The 17,358-nt window shown below is 56.9% G+C and overlaps 1 protein-coding gene across 1 annotated transcript in view; it reads right to left on the bottom strand.

Moving 5' to 3' along the window:
• Positions 1–17,358, bottom strand: part of LOC132834553 (protein turtle homolog A-like) — an 80,758-nt gene that overhangs the window by 55,600 nt on the left and 7,800 nt on the right. Inside the window, exons 3-7 of the mRNA XM_060853495.1 lie at positions 14,189–14,332; positions 11,974–12,134; positions 11,517–11,634; positions 7,268–7,409; positions 2,192–2,337 (exon numbers count right to left, since the gene is read on the bottom strand). Of these exons, the coding sequence (XP_060709478.1) occupies positions 2,192–2,337; positions 7,268–7,409; positions 11,517–11,634; positions 11,974–12,134; positions 14,189–14,332 (711 nt within the window). The remainder of the gene's footprint in view (positions 1–2,191; positions 2,338–7,267; positions 7,410–11,516; positions 11,635–11,973; positions 12,135–14,188; positions 14,333–17,358) is intronic.

Here is a 17,358-nt window from a genome sequence, read left to right as displayed (position 1 = left end):
GGGGCGGGGGGGAGCTAGTCGCGTCTAATCCGATCCGGGAGCACCGCCTCAGATAGACGCAGGGGACGAACCGGGATTAGACGGGCGGAATGGCCAGCAGGCAGTCTCCTTCCCCATCCTCCCCACCTCTGGCCAGACTTGAGGGTCATCGATTGGGAATAGAGGGGGAGCGCGAGGGCGCAGGCGTGAGGGGGGCAACGTGAGTGAGGTTAAAGAGGGCAAGCAAACACTCTCAGACCGATTACAGGCAGCCACTTCCTCATCTTAATCTTCACTCCATCACTTTCTCCATCACTCTCTCGCACTCTCTCTTTCTTGCTCTCTCCCTCCCTCACACCTTCTCGAGCTCTTTTACCCCTCTGTCTATCGCACTCTCTCACCACTCTCTCCTTCCCTCTCTCTCACTTGCTCTCCCTCTCTCTCCCTCCCCCTCCATCTCTCTCTCTATCTTTTCCTCCCCCTTCATCACTATCTCTCTCTCCCCAATATCTCTCTCTTTCCGACCTTCTCCTTCCATCTCTCTCTCTCTTGCTCGTCCTTCATCTCGCTCTCTCACTGTCCCACCATCTCTCCCTTGTACTGTCTACCTTTCCGCCTCTCTCTCTCTCTCTACCTCCTCCATCTCGCTCCCTCTGTCCTCTTTCTTCTCCCTCTCTTCCCCCCCTCCCACCATCTCTCTCCTTCTCTCTGCCCCTCCATCTCTCTCTTGATCAATCTCACCTTCCCCCTCCATCTCTCTCTCTCTCTCTCCCACCGCCTTTATCTCTCTCATGCTCCCACCATCTTCTCTCTCCCTCCATCTCTCTTGCATTCCTTCTTCATCTCTCTCCCACTCTTTACCCCTCCATCTCTCTCTCTCCCCTCCCCCCTCCATCTCTCTTTCTCCTGTGTCCTTCATCTCTCTCTCTCTCTCTCTCTCTCACTCTCTAACCATCTCTCTCTCCCTCCATCTCTCGCGTTCCCTCTTTATCTCTCTCTCCCTCTCTCTGCCGCTCCATCTCTCTCTCTCTCTCTCACTTTCCCCCCTCCATCACTCTCTCTCACCTCTTTCATCTCTCTCTCACTCTCCCACCATCTCTCTCTGTCCCTCAATCTGCCCCTCCATCTCTCCAGTGTTCCCTCTTCATCTTTCTCTCTCTGCCCCTCCATCACACTCACTCTCTCCTCCCCGCTCCATCTCTCTCTCTGGCACCGCCTTCACCTCTTTCCCTCCATCTGCCCCTCCAACTCTCTCGCATTCCCTCTTCATCTCTCTCCCTCCATCTCTCTCTCTCTCTCTCCTTCCCCTTCCATTTCTCTCTCTCTCTTCATTTCCCTCTCTCACTCTCCTACCATCTCCCTCTCTCTCTGTCTGCCTCTGCATCTCTCACTCTTTACTCCTCCGTCTCTCTCCCCTCTCTCTCACACTCTCTCTTCATCTCCCTCTCTCACTCTCCCACCATCTCTCTCTCCCACTCTCTCTTTCACACTGTCTGTCCCTGCATCTCTCACTCTTTACTCCCCCATCTCGCTCCCATTTTTCTCTCTCTCTCTCTCTCTCTGTCTGTCCATCTCTTCGCAGTTTCTCTCGCTCACTCTCCCTCTATCCCGCAGCTCAGCGGGTGTTCCCCTGATTGACCCCTGACACGGTGGGATAGTTCGAACAGGAAAGGGTCAGGTGGAATGGGGCCTGTTTAGCTCCGGAGCCCTGGACGGTCTCAGCGGGACACGGACAATTCTCAGAGGCTCAGAGAGGGTCAGGGCCAAGTCTCCCCAGGTACAGTCAAGGAGTTGGAGAGCGAGGATTGTGGGTCGGGGGGGGAGGTAACCGTGACAACGAGGCGTCAGGGCAAGGGATCGGCCATCTTGGACTGAGAGAACGCCTTCCCTCAGGTGGTGGCACATGGGATGTGAGTGGAGTTTGCCTTCACATGCCTGAGTCATTCACCGGTAGAGCTAACGTCAAGAAAAGGTAAAGGTCAGGGGTCAGTCGCACACGACACGTCGTAGAAAACGCAGAAACAATGAACAGTTGGGATTTCCCCAGGATTGAGGTCAATCCAGGTAGGGTGGACGGCGAGAGATGGGGGGTCGGGGGATATGAGGATGGAATGGAAGACGAGCATTGAGGGGGCCATTGGCGAGTTGACCACTCAACCCCAGATGGGGAAGGGGCTCAGTTCCGGGGACCATGCATCAATGGAGTCCTTACGGAGGATGTGCAGGGAGGCTGTGGCTTCGGAGGGAGGATCCAGTCCATTGGAGGGGACACAGGTGTAACGGCCAGAGTCCTCGGGGACAGTGTTTCTCACCAACAGGCTTCCATCGGTCAGGACAGACACCCGATCACGCAGCGTGCTGGGGAGAGAAGGTGGATGGGGGGGGGGGGGGAAATAGGTCAGAGAAGGTACATCACACAACCTGGTTTACAGCAAGTCTTATCGACACACCCGTGGGACACTGTCGGAGGGTCAGTACTGAGGGAGGGCCGCACTGTGGGAGGGTCAGTACTGAGGGAGCGCCGCACTGTCGGAGGGTCAGTACTGAGGGAGGGCCGCACTGTGGGAGGGTCAGTACTGAGGGAGCGCCGCACTGTCGGATGGTCAGTACTGAGGGAGTGCCGCACTGTCGGAGGGTCAGCACTGAGGGAGCACCGCACTGTCGGAGGGTCAGTGCTGAGGGAGCACCGCACTGTCGGAGGGTCAGTGCTGAGGGATTGCTGCACTGTCGGAGGGTCAGTGCTGAGGGATTGACGCACTGTCGGAGGGTCAGTACTGAGGGAGTGCCGCACTGTCGGAGGGTCAGTACTGAGGGAGCGCCGCACTGTCGGAGGGTCAGTACTGAGGGACCGCCGCACTGTCGGAGGGTCAGTACTGAGGGAGCGCCGCACTGTCGGGTGGTCAGTACTGAGGGAGCGCCGCACTGTGGGAGGGTCAGTACTGAGGGAGCACCGCACTGTCAGAGGGTCAGTATGGAGGGCGTGCCGCACTGTCGGAGGGTCACTACTGAGGGAGTGCTGCACTGTCGGAGGGTCAGTACTGAGGGAGTGCTGCACTGTCGGAGGGTCAGCACTGAGGGAGTGCCGCACTGTCAGAGGGTCAGCACTGAGGGAGGGCCGCACTGTCGGTGGGTCAGTACTGAGGGAGCGCTGCACTGTGGGAGGGTCAGCACTGAGGGAGCACCGCACTGTCGGAGGGTCAGTACAGAGGGAGGGCCGCACTGTCGGTGGGTCAGTACTGAGGGAGCGCCGCACTGTCAGAGGGTCAGTATGGAGGGCGTGCCGCACTGTCGGAGGGTCAATATTGAGGGAGTGCCGCACTGTCGGAGGGTCAGTACTGAGGAAGTGCCGCACTGTCGGAGGGTCAGTGCTGAGGGAGCGCCACACTGTCGGAGGGTCAGTGCTGAGGGAGCGCCGCACTGTCGGAGGGTCAGTGCTGAGGGAGCGCCGCACTGTCAGAGGGTCAGTGCTGAGGGAGGGCCGCACTGTCGGAGGGTCAGTGCTGAGGGAGGGCCGCACTGTCGGAGGGTCAGTACTGAGGGAGCGCCGCACTGTGGGAGGGTCAGTACTGAGGGAGCGCCGCACTGTGGGAGGGTCAGTACTGAGGGATTGCTGCACTGTCGGAGGGTCAGTGCTGAGGGATTGACGCACTGTCGGAGGGTCAGTACTGAGGGAGCGCCGCACTGTCGGAGGGTCAGTACTGAGGGACCGCCGCACTGTCGGAGGGTCAGTACTGAGGGACCGCCGCACTGTCGGAGGGTCAGTACTGAGGGAGCACCGCACTGTCGGTGGGTCAGTACTGAGGGAGGGCCGCACTGTCGGTGGGTCAGTACTGAGGGAGCGCCGCACTGTCAGAGGGTCAGTATGGAGGGCGTGCCGCACTGTCGGAGGGTCACTACTGAGGGAGTGCTGCACTGTCGGAGGGTCAGTACTGAGGGAATGCTGCACTGTCGGAGGGTCAGCACTGAGGGAGAGCCGCACTGTCAGAGGGTCAGCACTGAGGGAGGGCCGCACTGTCGGTGGGTCAGTACTGAGGGAGCGCTGCACTGTGGGAGGGTCAGTACTGAGGGAGCACCGCACTGTCGGAGGGTCAGTACTGAGGGAGGGCCGCACTGTCGGTGGGTCAGTACTGAGGGAGCGCCGCACTGTCAGAGGGTCAGTATGGAGGGCGTGCCGCACTGTCGGAGGGTCAATATTGAGGGAGTGCCGCACTGTCGGAGGGTCAGTATGGAGGGCGTGCCGCACTGTCGGAGGGTCAGTACTGAGGGAGCGCCACACTGTCGGAGGGTCAGTACTGAGGGAGCGCCACACTGTCGGAGGGTCAGTACTGAGGAAGTGCCGCACTGTCGGAGGGTCAGTGCTGAGGGAGCGCCACACTGTCGGAGGGTCAGTGCTGAGGGAGCGCCGCACTGTCGGAGGGTCAGTGCTGAGGGAGCGCCGCACTATCGGAGGGTCAGTGCTGAGGGAGCGCCGCACTGTCGGAGGGTCAGTGCTGAGGGAGGGTCGCACTGTCGGAGGGTCAGTACTGAGGGAGCGCCGCACTGTGGGAGGGTCAGTACTGAGGGAGTGCCGCACTGTGGGAGGGTCAGTACTGAGGGAGCGCCGCACTGTCGGAGGGTCAGTACTGAGGGAGAGCCGCACTGTGGGAGGGTCAGTACTGAGGGAGCGCCGCACTGTCGGAGGGTCAGTACTGAGGGACCGCCGCACTGTCGGAGGGTCAGTACTGAGGGAGCACCGCACTGTCGGTGGGTCAGTACTGAGGGAGGGCCGCACTGTCGGTGGGTCAGTACTGAGGGAGCGCCGCACTGTCAGAGGGTCAGTATGGAGGGCGTGCCGCACTGTCGGAGGGTCACTACTGAGGGAGTGCTGCACTGTCGGAGGGTCAGTACTGAGGGAGTGCTGCACTGTCGGAGGGTCAGCACTGAGGGAAAGCCGCACAGTCAGAGGGTCAGCACTGAGGGAGGGCCGCACTGTCAGTGGGTCAGTGCTGAGGGAGCGCCGCACTGTCGGAGGGTCAGTGCTGAGGGAGGGCCGCACTGTCGGAGGGTCAGTACTGAGGGAGCGCCGCACTGTGGGAGGGTCAGTACTGAGGGAGCGCCGCACTGTGGGAGGGTCAGTACTGAGGGATTGCTGCACTGTCGGAGGGTCAGTACTGAGGGATTGACGCACTGTCGGAGGGTCAGTACTGAGGGAGCGCCGCACTGTCGGAGGGTCAGTACTGAGGGAGTGCCGCACTGTCGGAGGGTCAGTACTGAGGGAGCGCCGCACTGTGGGAGGGTCAGTACTGAGGGAGCACCGCACTGTCGGTGGGTCAGTACTGAGGGAGGGCCGCACTGTCGGTGGGTCAGTACTGAGGGAGCGCCGCACTGTCAGAGGGTCAGTATGGAGGGCGTACCGCACTGTCGGAGGGTCACTACTGAGGGAGTGCTGCACTGTCGGAGGGTCAGTACTGAGGGAATGCTGCACTGTCGGAGGGTCAGCACTGAGGGAGAGCCGCACTGTCAGAGGGTCAGCACTGAGGGAGCGCCACACTGTTGGAGGGTCAGTGCTGAGGGAGCGCCGCACTGTCGGAGGGTCAGTGCTGAGGGAGCGCCGCACTGTCAGAGGGTCAGTACAGAGGGAGGGCCGCACTGTCGGTGGGTCAGTACTGAGGGAGCGCCGCACTGTCAGAGGGTCAGTATGGAGGGCGTGCCGCACTGTCGGAGGGTCAATATTGAGGGAGTGCCGCACTGTCGGAGGGTCAGTACTGAGGAAGTGCCGCACTGTCGGAGGGTCAGTGCTGAGGGAGCGCCACACTGTCGGAGGGTCAGTGCTGAGGGAGCGCCGCACTGTCGGAGGGTCAGTGCTGAGGGAGCGCCGCACTGTCAGAGGGTCAGTGCTGAGGGAGGGCCGCACTGTCGGAGGGTCAGTGCTGAGGGAGGGCCGCACTGTCGGAGGGTCAGTACTGAGGGAGCGCCGCACTGTGGGAGGGTCAGTACTGAGGGAGCGCCGCACTGTGGGAGGGTCAGTACTGAGGGATTGCTGCACTGTCGGAGGGTCAGTGCTGAGGGATTGACGCACTGTCGGAGGGTCAGTACTGAGGGAGCGCCGCACTGTCGGAGGGTCAGTACTGAGGGAGCGCCGCACTGTCGGAGGGTCAGTACTGAGGGACCGCCGCACTGTCGGAGGGTCAGTACTGAGGGAGCACCGCACTGTCGGTGGGTCAGTACTGAGGGAGGGCCGCACTGTCGGAGGGTCAGTACTGAGGGAGCACCGCACTGTCGGAGGGTCACTACTGAGGGAGTGCTGCACTGTCGGAGGGTCAGTACTGAGGGAATGCTGCACTGTCGGAGGGTCAGCACTGAGGGAGAGCCGCACTGTCAGAGGGTCAGCACTGAGGGAGGGCCGCACTGTCGGTGGGTCAGTACTGAGGGAGCGCTGCACTGTGGGAGGGTCAGTACTGAGGGAGCACCGCACTGTCGGAGGGTCAGTACTGAGGGAGGGCCGCACTGTCGGTGGGTCAGTACTGAGGGAGCGCCGCACTGTCAGAGGGTCAGTATGGAGGGCGTGCCGCACTGTCGGAGGGTCAATATTGAGGGAGTGCCGCACTGTCGGAGGGTCAGTATGGAGGGCATGCCGCACTGTCGGAGGGTCAGTACTGAGGGAGCGCCACACTGTCGGAGGGTCAGTACTGAGGAAGTGCCGCACTGTCGGAGGGTCAGTGCTGAGGAAGCGCCACACTGTCGGAGGGTCAGTGCTGAGGGAGCGCCGCACTGTCGGAGGGTCAGTGCTGAGGGAGCGCCGCACTGTCGGAGGGTCAGTGCTGAGGGAGCGCCGCACTGTCGGAGGGTCAGTGCTGAGGGAGTGCCGCACTGTCAGAGGATCAGTACTGAGGGAGCGCCGCACTGTCGGAGGGTCAGTACTGAGGGAGTGCTGCACTGTCGGAGGGTCAGTGCTGAGGGAGCGCCGCGCTATCGGAGGGTCAGTGCTGAGGGAGTGCCGCACTGTCGGAGGGTCAGTACTGAGGGAGTGCCGCACTGTCAGAGGATCAGTACTGAGGGAGCGCCGCACTGTCGGAGGGTCAGTACTGAGGGAGTGCTGCACTGTCGGAGGGTCAGTGCTGAGGGAGCGCCGCGCTATCGGAGGGTCAGTGCTGAGGGAGTGCCGCACTGTCAGAGGGTCAGTACTGAGGGAGTGCCGCACTGGGTAAGGTAAAGCAGATTGGTAGGGGTCTCGGTGCCACCTTCCTGCGTTGTGCTGCCTCCCTCCCTCCCTCCTTCCCTCCCTCTCCCCCTTGCCCTGCCTACAGACCTGTCGTGATGGACATTGACGCTGTCCTTGTACCAGGAGTAGCTGAGGTTGCCTGGGTACGCCTCTGCGTGGCACGAGAAGAGGGCGTCTTGGGTGTAGTTCACCGTCAGGTCAGTGGGCGCCCGGACAATCACTGGTGGAGCTAAGGTCATCGAGGAGATAGGGTCAGGGGTCACTCGCATACGACGTGTGGTACCAAGCGCAGAAACAAAACCGGGAGCAGGAGGAAGCCATTCGGCCCTTCGATCCTGCCCTTCCCATCCCACACGATCGTGGTGGACCTCCCCGCTCCCCCTTTCTCCCCCTCTGGTCCCTTCAGTAGAGAGGAACATCCTTCTGTGAAATCACTCAACGCTCTGGCCTCCATCGCTCTTCCGGGCAGTGTATTCCACGGGCTCCCCCTCTCTCTGGGGTGGATCCTGCCCTCCCCCTCAGTCCGAACCTGGATCCTCGACTCTGACCCTCTGGTTCTGCACTTGACCCTCGGATGTATCCTACCCTGTGTTGGCCCTGTCTAGTTAGAGAGACATCGGGATAGAAACAGACCCTTCGGTCCATCTCGTCCAGGCCGACCAGATATCCCAACCCAATCTAGTCCCACCTGCCAGCACCCGGCCCATATCCCCCCAAACCCTTCCTATTCATATACCCATCCAGATGCCTCTTAAATGCTGTAATTGTACCAGCCTCCACCACTTCCTCTGGCAGCTCATTCCATACACGTACCACCCTCTGGGGGAAAACGTTGCCCCTTAGGTCCCGGTCCCTTTTATATCTTTCCCCTCTCACCCTAAACCTATGTCCCTCTAGTTCTGGACTCCCCCACCCCAGGGAAAAGACCTTGCCTATTTATCCTATCCATGTCCCTCATGATTTTATAAACCTCTATAAGGTCACCCCTCAGCCTCCGACCCTCCAGGGAAAACAGCCCCAGCCTGTTCAGCCTCTCCCTGTAGCTCAGATCCTCCAACCCCAGCAACATCCTTGTAAATCTTTTCTGAACCCTTTCAAGTTTCACAACATCTTTCCGATAGGAAGGAGACCAGAATTGCACCCAATATTTCAACAGTGGCCTAACCAATGTCCTGTACAGCCGCAACATGACCTCCCAACCCCTGTACTCAATACTCTGACCGATAAAGGAAAGCATACCAAACTCCTTCTTCACTATCTAAGACAGAGATATGTAGAGAGAGAAAGAGAGAGACAGACAGATACAGAGACACAGAGAGAGAGAGACAGAGAGAGTGAGAGAGAAACAGAGAGAGAGAGAGAAAGAGATAGAGACAGAGAGAAAGAGAAAGAGAGAAAGATAGAGAGAGGCAGAGAGTGAGAGAGACGGGGGAGAGAGAGAGGCGAGGGAGAGAGACAGACAGACAATGAGAGAGACACATACAGAGAGATAGAGAGACAGAGAGAGACAGAGACAGAGAAAGATATATACAGAGAGACAGATGAGACAGAGAGAGAAAGAGAGAGTGAGACAGACAGAGAGCTGGGAAGAGAGAAAGGCGAGGGAGAGACACAGAGAGAGAGGGAGAGATAGACAGACAATGAGAGAGACTGTGAGAGAGACAGAGAGAGACAGAGAGAAAAAGACAGAGAGAGAGAGACAGAGACAGAGACACAGCGTGAGAGTCAGAGAGAGAGAGAGAGAGAGAGACACATACAGAGAGACAGAGTGAGACAGAGACAGATGGACAATGAGAGAGACAGTGAGAGAGACAGAGAGAGAGAGAGAGAGACGGAGAGAGAGAGAGAGACAGAGAGTCTGGGGAGAGAAAGAGAGTGACAGAGAGAGAGAGAGAGAGAGAGAGAGGCGTTCAGTTCTTCCCCACCTCAGGAGCGGTCTCTCTGTTCTCTGCAGTCAAATCTCACTGCAGAGAGTCATCGTTTCTGCAGTGGTTGCTGGGAGCTGTGAGTTTTAACTGAGAAGTTTGAGACTTTTCAATGAACGAACCGGGCATTTTATACCTCTTGCTGACCAGTAGCTGGAGCAAGATGACTGAAGCATCAAAGTGGTCAGTGTTGTGAACCGGACCACCAGAACCCACCCCCTCAAAATATTTTCAGTCTCGACACTAGCATTTTCTTGTTTGAAATGCAAGTGTCAAATGGTCTGTTGCAGATGCGACGTGACTGGTCAAAAACCCGCAAACCATAATTGAGTTACACACTATAGTTAAAAGACAGCCAAAAAAAAGAGTAACTTAGAATAATTTATCTCTACTGGGAAATTTAACCAAATAGTGAATGCAGTAACCATTGACTGTACCAATATAGTAACATACCCCTTGGCCAAAGGACAATTCCAGGAGTCCCCAGTTGTATTCAAAGAGAGGGATAAATAACTTCCAACTTGTCAAGAGTCCAGCTTCTGTCTAAATCTAAACCCAGAAACTACAAGACAAAACTAGAAATCCTGGTCTCTGAGTGCTGGCAACACCCAGCCAAGCTGCTTCTATTGTTTCAATTTTTTTAAAAAGAAAACTCCAGGACATCCCAAGGTATTTACGTTACCTCTGGCTGCCTGCTGCCTCTCGTTCAATCTCTCTCTTAGACCATAGACAATAGGTGCAGGAGTAGGCCATTCTGCCCTTCGAGCCTGCACCACCATTCAATATGATCATGGCTATTATCCTTAATCAGTATCCTGTTCCTGCCTCATCTCCACATCCCTTGATCCCACTATCCTTGAGAGCTCTATCCAACTCTTTCTTAAATGAATCCAGAGACTGGGCCTCCACTGCCCTCTGGGGCAGAGCATTCCACACAGCCACCACTCTCTGGGTGAAGTTTCTCCCCATCTCTGTCCTCAATGGTCTACCCCGTATTTTTAAGCTGTGTCCTCTGGTTCGGACTCACCCATCAGCGGAAACATGTTTCCTGCCTCCAGAGCGTCCGATCCTTTCATATTCTTGAAAGAAACCAGGATAAAATACACCGCTTACAGCCTCAGCTCGGTCACCCAAGGGAGCAACCTATCTCAACAACAGAACCCCCGAACAAGGGCTGTCCCACCTTTCCGGTTTCTGAGCTTTGTCTCTCGCCTGTTTTACCCTCCAACACAAAAAAATACCCCCGGAAAGGGCTGGGAAAGTTTCGGCTGGTCTGGCAGCATCTGTGGAGAGGGGTCGGAGGTCACGCTTGGGGTCCGAGGGGAAAGGTTCCCGGACCCCAAACGTTGACTCTCAATTTCTCTCTGCAGAGCTTTTCCAGCCCTTTCTGCTTTCGTTCTGGATTTACAGCGTCCGCAGAGCGATGGGGAGGAGGGGAGGAGGGTGAGGGGGGTGAGGGGTGGGGGTGAGGGTGAGGGTGGGGGTGAGGGTGAGGAGTGTGAGGGTGAGGGTGGGGGGGTGAGGGTGGGGGGTGAGGGTGGGAGTGAGGGTGAGGGTGAGGAGTGTGAGGGTGAGGGGGGTGAGTGAGAGGGTGAGGGGGGTTAGGGCGAGGGTGAGGGTGGGGGTGGGGGGTGAGGGTGAAGGAGGGTGAGGGCGAGGGTGAGGGTGAGGAGGGTGAGGGTGAGGATGGTGAGGGGGAGGGGGAGGGGGTGAGGGCGAGGGTGAGGGTGGGGGGGTGAGGGTGAGGGGGGTGAGAGTGAGGGGGGTGAGGGCGAAGGTGAGGGGGGTGAGGGTGATGGGGGTGAGGGCGAGGTTGAGGAATGTGAGGGTGAGGGGGGTGAGTGAGAGGGTGAGGGGGGTTAGGGCGAGGGTGAGGGTGAGGGTGAGGAGTGTGAGGGTGAGGGTGGGGGTGAGGGTGAGGGAGGGTGAGGGTGGGGGTGAGGGTGAGGGTGAGGGTGGGGGTGAGGGTGGGGAGTGTGAGGGTGAGGGTGGGGGGGTGAGGGTGAGGGCGAGGTTCAGGAGTGTGAGGGTGAGGGGGTGAGTGAGAGGGTGAGGGGGGTTAGGGCGAGGGTGAGGGTGAGGGTGAGGAGTGTGAGGGTGAGGGTGGGGGGTGAGGGTGAGGGAGGGTGAGGGTGAGGGTGGGGGGTGGGGGTGAGGGTGAGGAGTGTGAGGGTGAGTGTGAGGGGGAATAAGGGTGAGGGTGAGGAGTGTGAGGGTGAGGAGGGTGAGGGTGAGGGTGAGGGTGAGGGTGAGTGAGGGTGAGGCTGAGGAGGGTGAGGGTGAGGGGGGTGAGGGTGGGAGTGAGGGTGAGGGTGAGGAGTGTGAGGGTGAGGAGTGTGAGGGTGAGGAGTGTGAGGGTGAGGAGGGTTGAGGGTGGGGGGTGGGGGTGTTGTGTGCCGAGGTGCCCTCACCCATGACGAGGAGTGTGCTGCTATGAGCGATGGTGCCCTCAGCGTTCCTGGCACGGCACGTGTACACACCAGCAGCACCGCGTCCCACCGCCGGCATCACCACGCTCCCGTTCACCACCTGCAGGGGGCGACACAGAGGGGGGGGGTGCTGAGCACAGCAAGATCCCATTCCATTCCTCCCCGCCCGCGCCTCCCTCTCCCCCGTCACGGCGGGCGACTGGGTGAACGTCAGATGGAGAGCAGGCCTCTCGGTGCCCGCCAGGCCCCACCCAGTTGATCAGCCGAGTCCCGTATCCTCACCCCAACCCCTGCCCCCCACCCCCTGGTACCCGTCCCTGAGCCGCCACAACCTACCGCGCCCCAATGCCCCACCCCTCTGACAAGCGCCACCCTCTGCCATCCCACCTCACCCCAGAGAGAGTCTCCCCACCCCCATGCCAACCACCCCCACCCTGACCTGGTATCGTTGCCCAGCCGGGGGTGAGGGGAGCGCCACCCCATCCTTGGACCAGCTGATCACGGGCTGGGGGCGACCCCTTGCTTCGCAGGACAGGCGCGCCGGCTCCCCCAGTCGAATTTCCACCACGGCCGGTGGGGTCAGTCTGAAGCTGGGTGGGGCTGGTGGGTGAGGGAGGGGTGGGGCGGCGAAGGGGTCAGGAGGAGGGTGGGAGAGGGGTGGGGTTTGAACACACAAGGGTTAACAGCATCTTAATACCATCGTGAGGAGGCCAGTCAGCCGGCCTCTCCCTCAACAGGATCGCAACGGAGGGGAGTTTAGACTCAACCTCAACCTTTCCGATCAGCCTCCGTTCAGCCTCCCCTTCCACTCCGATCGATTATCCACCTACCTCATCCTGGGGTGCCGTCTTAGAAATGCGCAGCGCAGAAACAGACCCTTCGGCCCAACCCGTCCATGCTGACCCAGATATCCCAACCCAATCTAGTCCCACCTGCCAGCACCCGGCCCATATCCCCCCAAACCCTTCCTATTCATATACCCATCCAGATGCCTCTTAAATGCTGTCATTGTACCAGCCTCCACCACTTCCTCTGGCAGCTCATTCCATACACGTACCACCCTCTGGGGGAAAACGTTGCCCCTTAGGTCCCTTTTATATCTTTCCCCTCTCACCCTAAACCTATGCCCCTCTAGTTCTGGACTCCCCCACCCCAGGGGAAAAGACTTTGTCTATTTACCCTATCCATACCCCTCATGATTTTATAGACCTCTATAAGGTCACCCCTCAGCCTCCGACGCTCCAGGGAAAACAGCCCCAGCCTGTTCAGCCTCTCCCTGTAGCTCAGACCCTCCAACCCTGGCAACATCCTTGTCAATCTTTTCGGAACCCTTTCAGGTTTCACAACTTCCTTCCCGTAGCGGTGTAGATGCGGTGGCCCAGAACTCAGTGCACTCTGGCAAGACCATTCCACAGGCTGTCACACTCCAACAGAAAAAATATACCCCTCAATTTAAACGGGATGGCCCCGGGTTTAACCTGAGCTCCCATCCCTCCCTTCCCGATGGCGTGTCTGTCTCTGAGTGCTCTCAGAGTCGTGTACATTCTAACAGGATCGCTTTCAGCCTCCAATGCACTCCGATGGATTCAATCCCCTTATATACAATAACCCAGCCGTGCCAGGATATAGCTGACGGACGGACGGTGCCAATCACTGACAGATCCTCTCTGGAATAAAGCGATCAAAATTGGACACAGTCCTCCACACCTACCAGCAGGATCACACAATCCCAACAGCACAGACACAGTCCACAGAGTCCCTCTGAAGAGCATCCCAGTCAGGCCGACACAATCCCAATCACCCAGCATTTCCCAATGTCAATCCACCCGAACCCAAACATTCCTGAGCACTATGGGTAATTTAGTATGGACAATTCACCCTAACCTGCACAGCTTTGGACTGCGGGAGGAAACTGGAGCATCCGGAGGAAACCTACGCAGACAAGGGGAGAATGTGCAAACTCCACACAGGGTGGCCTGAGGCCGGAATTAACCTGGGTCCCTGGCGCTGGGAGGTAGCTGGGAGGTACTATCCACTGAGCTACCGTGCCGCCTAGGAGTTTGCAGTAGGTCAGGAACAATTTTTCAGTCAGTTATGATATGGGGAACACCACACTGCAAGAGAGAGCTTTACTCTGTATCTCACCCCGTGCCGTCCCTGTCCTGGGAGTGTTTGATGGGGGACAGTGTAGAGGGAGCTTTACTCTGTATCTCACCCCGTGCCGTCCCTGTCCTGGGAGTGTTTGATGGGGGACAGTGTAGAGGGAGCTATACTCTGTATCTCACCCCGTGCCGTCCCTGTCCTGGGAGTGTTTGATGGGGGACAGTGTAGAGGGAGCTTTACTCTGTATCTAACCCCATGCTGTCCCTGTCCTGGGAGTGTTTGATGGGGGACAGTGTAGAGGGAGCTTTACTCTGTATCTAAACCCGTGCTGTCCCTGTCCTGGGAGTGTTTGATGGGGGACAGTGTAGAGGGAGCTTTACTCTGTATCTAACCCCATGCTGTCCCTGTCCTGGGAGTGTTTGATGGGGGACAGTGTAGAGGGAGCTTTACTCTGTATTTAACCCCGTGCTGTTCCTATCCTGGGAGTGTTTGATGGGGGACAGTGTAGAGGGAGGTTTACTCTGTATCTGACAGTTTTCAGGGATACTCACTGCTGACCGAGAGATAGATCCATGTGCCGTTCTGGGAATCATAGGGATGTGTGAGGAACAGGATCCGACAACGATACCACCCTTCATCCTGGGTGCGTAGGCGTTCCATGCGCAGCGATGCCCCGTCCACTAGACTCAGTCGACCTGTAGGGACACAGAGGGGCACAGGTCAAAGGGTCACGGATCGAGGGCTGACCGTGGCCTTTCCTCCAGAATGGGCTATCAGTTCCCTCACTCTGAGGGATGGACCAGCTCCACGCACACAGGGTCACTTGTCAGCAGGAGGCCTGTTTAAAGTGACAGTCTCACTCTGTCTCTCTCTCTGTTTCTCTCTCTCTGTCAGAGATCCTGTTTAAACAGGGAGTCATTCTCTTTCTCTCTCTCTCTCTCTCTCTCTCTCTCTCTCTCACACACATTCTCTGTCAGGGACCCTGTTTAAAGAGGGAATCAATCTCTCTCTCTCTCTCTCTGTGTCAGGGACCCTGTTTAAAGAGGGAGTCTGTCTCTCTCTCTCTCTCCCTCTCTCTCTCTCTCTCTGTCAGGGACCCTGTTTAAAGAGGGTGTCTCCCTCCACATTATGGGGAGGGATGGGGAGATGTGGTTTGAAAGAGAGAGGGTGAGAGACTGAGTGAGGGAGAGGCTGTTTGATAAACAGAGAGGCGGGGTGTGAAATGGAGAAGCTGTGATTAATGTTGGTTCATCATTGTTCTCAAACTCAATGCGGCCTATTGTCTGCCTGGATTTACCGGCCATGTATACCAGAGCGAGTTCTCCAGCAGAGCAGCGAACAATACAGGAAGGAATGCGGCCAGCATAATATCGCTGAACTTTTCAACTCACACAGAGAAACCTTTACCTGAGCAACATCGCACTGCGCAGTATCACAGGCCCATTCAGTCAAACTACCTTTCGACAGAGATCTGTACACTGGTGTCTCTCAGTCCCCTCTCTCACAAGGAGATATCTGTACACTGACTGGTGTCTCTCAGTCCCCTCTCTCTCAGGGAGATATCTGTACACTGACTGGTGTCTCTCAGTCCCCTCTCTCTCAGGGAGATATCTGTACACTGACTGGTGTCTCTCAGTCCCCTCTCTCTCTCAGGGAGATATCTGTACACTGACTGGTGTCTCTCAGTCCCCTCTCTCTCAGGGAGATATCTGTACACTGACTGGTGTCTCTCAGTCCCCCCTCTCTCTCTCTCTCAGGGAGATATCTGTACACTGACTGGTGTCTCTCAGTCCCCTCTCTCTCAAGGAGATATCTGTACACTGACTGGTGTCTCTCAGTCCCCCCTCTCTCTCTCTCAGGGAGATATCTGTACACTGACTGGTGTCTCTCAGTCCTCCTTGAATCATAGAATCCCTACAGTGTGGAAACAGGCCCTTCGGCCCAACAAGTCATAATTGACCTCCGCAGAGTAACCGACCCAGACCCGCTTACTCAACCCTGACTAATGCACCTAACCTACACATCTCGGAGCACTATGGGTAATTTAGCATGGCCAATCCACCCTAACCTACACATCCCTGAGCACTATGGGTAATTTAGCATGGCCAATCCACCCTAACCTACACATCCCTGAGCACTATGGGTAATTTAGCATGGCCAATCCACCCTAACCTGCACATCCCTGAGCACTATGGGTAATTTAGCATGGCCAATCCACCCTAACCTACACATCCCTGAACACTATGGGGTAATTTAGCATGGCCAATCCACCCTAACCTACACATCCCTGAGCACTATGGGTAATTTAGCATGGCCAATCCACCCTAACCTCCACATCCCTGAACACTATGGGTAATTTAGCATGGCCAATCCACCCTAACCTACACATCCCTGAGCACTATGGGTAATTTAGCATGGCCAATCCACCCTAACCTACACATCCCTGAGCACTATGGGGTAATTTAGCATGGCCAATCCACCCTAACCTACACATCCCTGAGCACTATGGGGTAATTTAGCATGGCCAATCCACCCTAACCTACACATCCCTGAGCACTATGGGTAATTTAGCATGGCCAATCCACCCTAACCTGCACATCCCTGAGCACTATGGGTAATTTAGCATGGCCAATCCACCCTAACCTACACATCCCTGAACACTATGGGTAATTTAGCATGGCCAATCCACCCTAACCTGCACATCCCTGAGCACTATGGGTAATTTAGCATGGCCAATCCACCCTAACCTGCACATCCCTGAGCACTATGGGTAATTTAGCATGGCCAATCCACCCTAACCTACACATCCCTGAGCACTATGGGTAATTTAGCATGGCCAATCCACCCTAACCTACACATCCCTGAGCACTATGGGTAATTTAGCATGGCCAATCCACCCTAACCTACACATCCCTGAGCACTATGTGGTAATTTAGCATGGCCAATCCACCCTAACCTGCACATCCCTGAGCATTATGGGGTAATTTAGCATGGCCAATCCACCCTAACCTACACATCCCTGAGCACTATGGGGTAATTTAGCATGGCCAATCCACCCTAACCTACACATCCCTGAGCACTATGGGTAATTTAGCATGGACAATCCACCCTAACCTACACATCCCTGAGCACTATGGGGTAATTTAGCATGGCCAATCCACCCTAACCTACACATCCCTGAGCACTATGGGTAATTTAGCATGGCCAATCCACCCTAACCTACACATCCCTGAACACTATGGGTAATTTAGCATGGCCAATTCACCCTAACCTGCACATCCCTGAGCACTGTGGGTAATTTAGCATGGCCAATCCACCCTAACCTACACATCCCTGAACACTATGGGGTAATTTAGCATGGCCAATCCACCCTGACCTACACATCCCTGAGCACTATGGGTAATTTAGCATGGCCAATCCACCCTAACCTCCACATCCCTGAGCACTATGGGGTAATTTAGCATGGCCAATCCACCCTAACCTACACATCCCTGAGCACTATGGGTAATTTAGCATGGCCAATCCACCCTAACCTGCACATCCCTGAGCACTATGGGTAATTTAGCATGGCCAATCCACCCTAACCTACACATCCCTGAACACTATGGGTAATTTAGCATGGCCAATCCACCCTAACCTACACATCCCTGAGCACTATGGGGTAATTTAGCATGGCCAATCCACCCTAACCTACACATCCCTGAGCACTATGGGTAATTTA

The sequence above is a fragment of the Hemiscyllium ocellatum genome, chromosome 40, assembly GCF_020745735.1.
Source record: "Hemiscyllium ocellatum isolate sHemOce1 chromosome 40, sHemOce1.pat.X.cur, whole genome shotgun sequence".
Taxonomy (NCBI): domain Eukaryota; kingdom Metazoa; phylum Chordata; class Chondrichthyes; order Orectolobiformes; family Hemiscylliidae; genus Hemiscyllium; species Hemiscyllium ocellatum.
The sequence above is the reverse complement of the archived record's forward strand: the minus strand, read 5'-3'. Positions and strand labels throughout refer to the sequence as shown.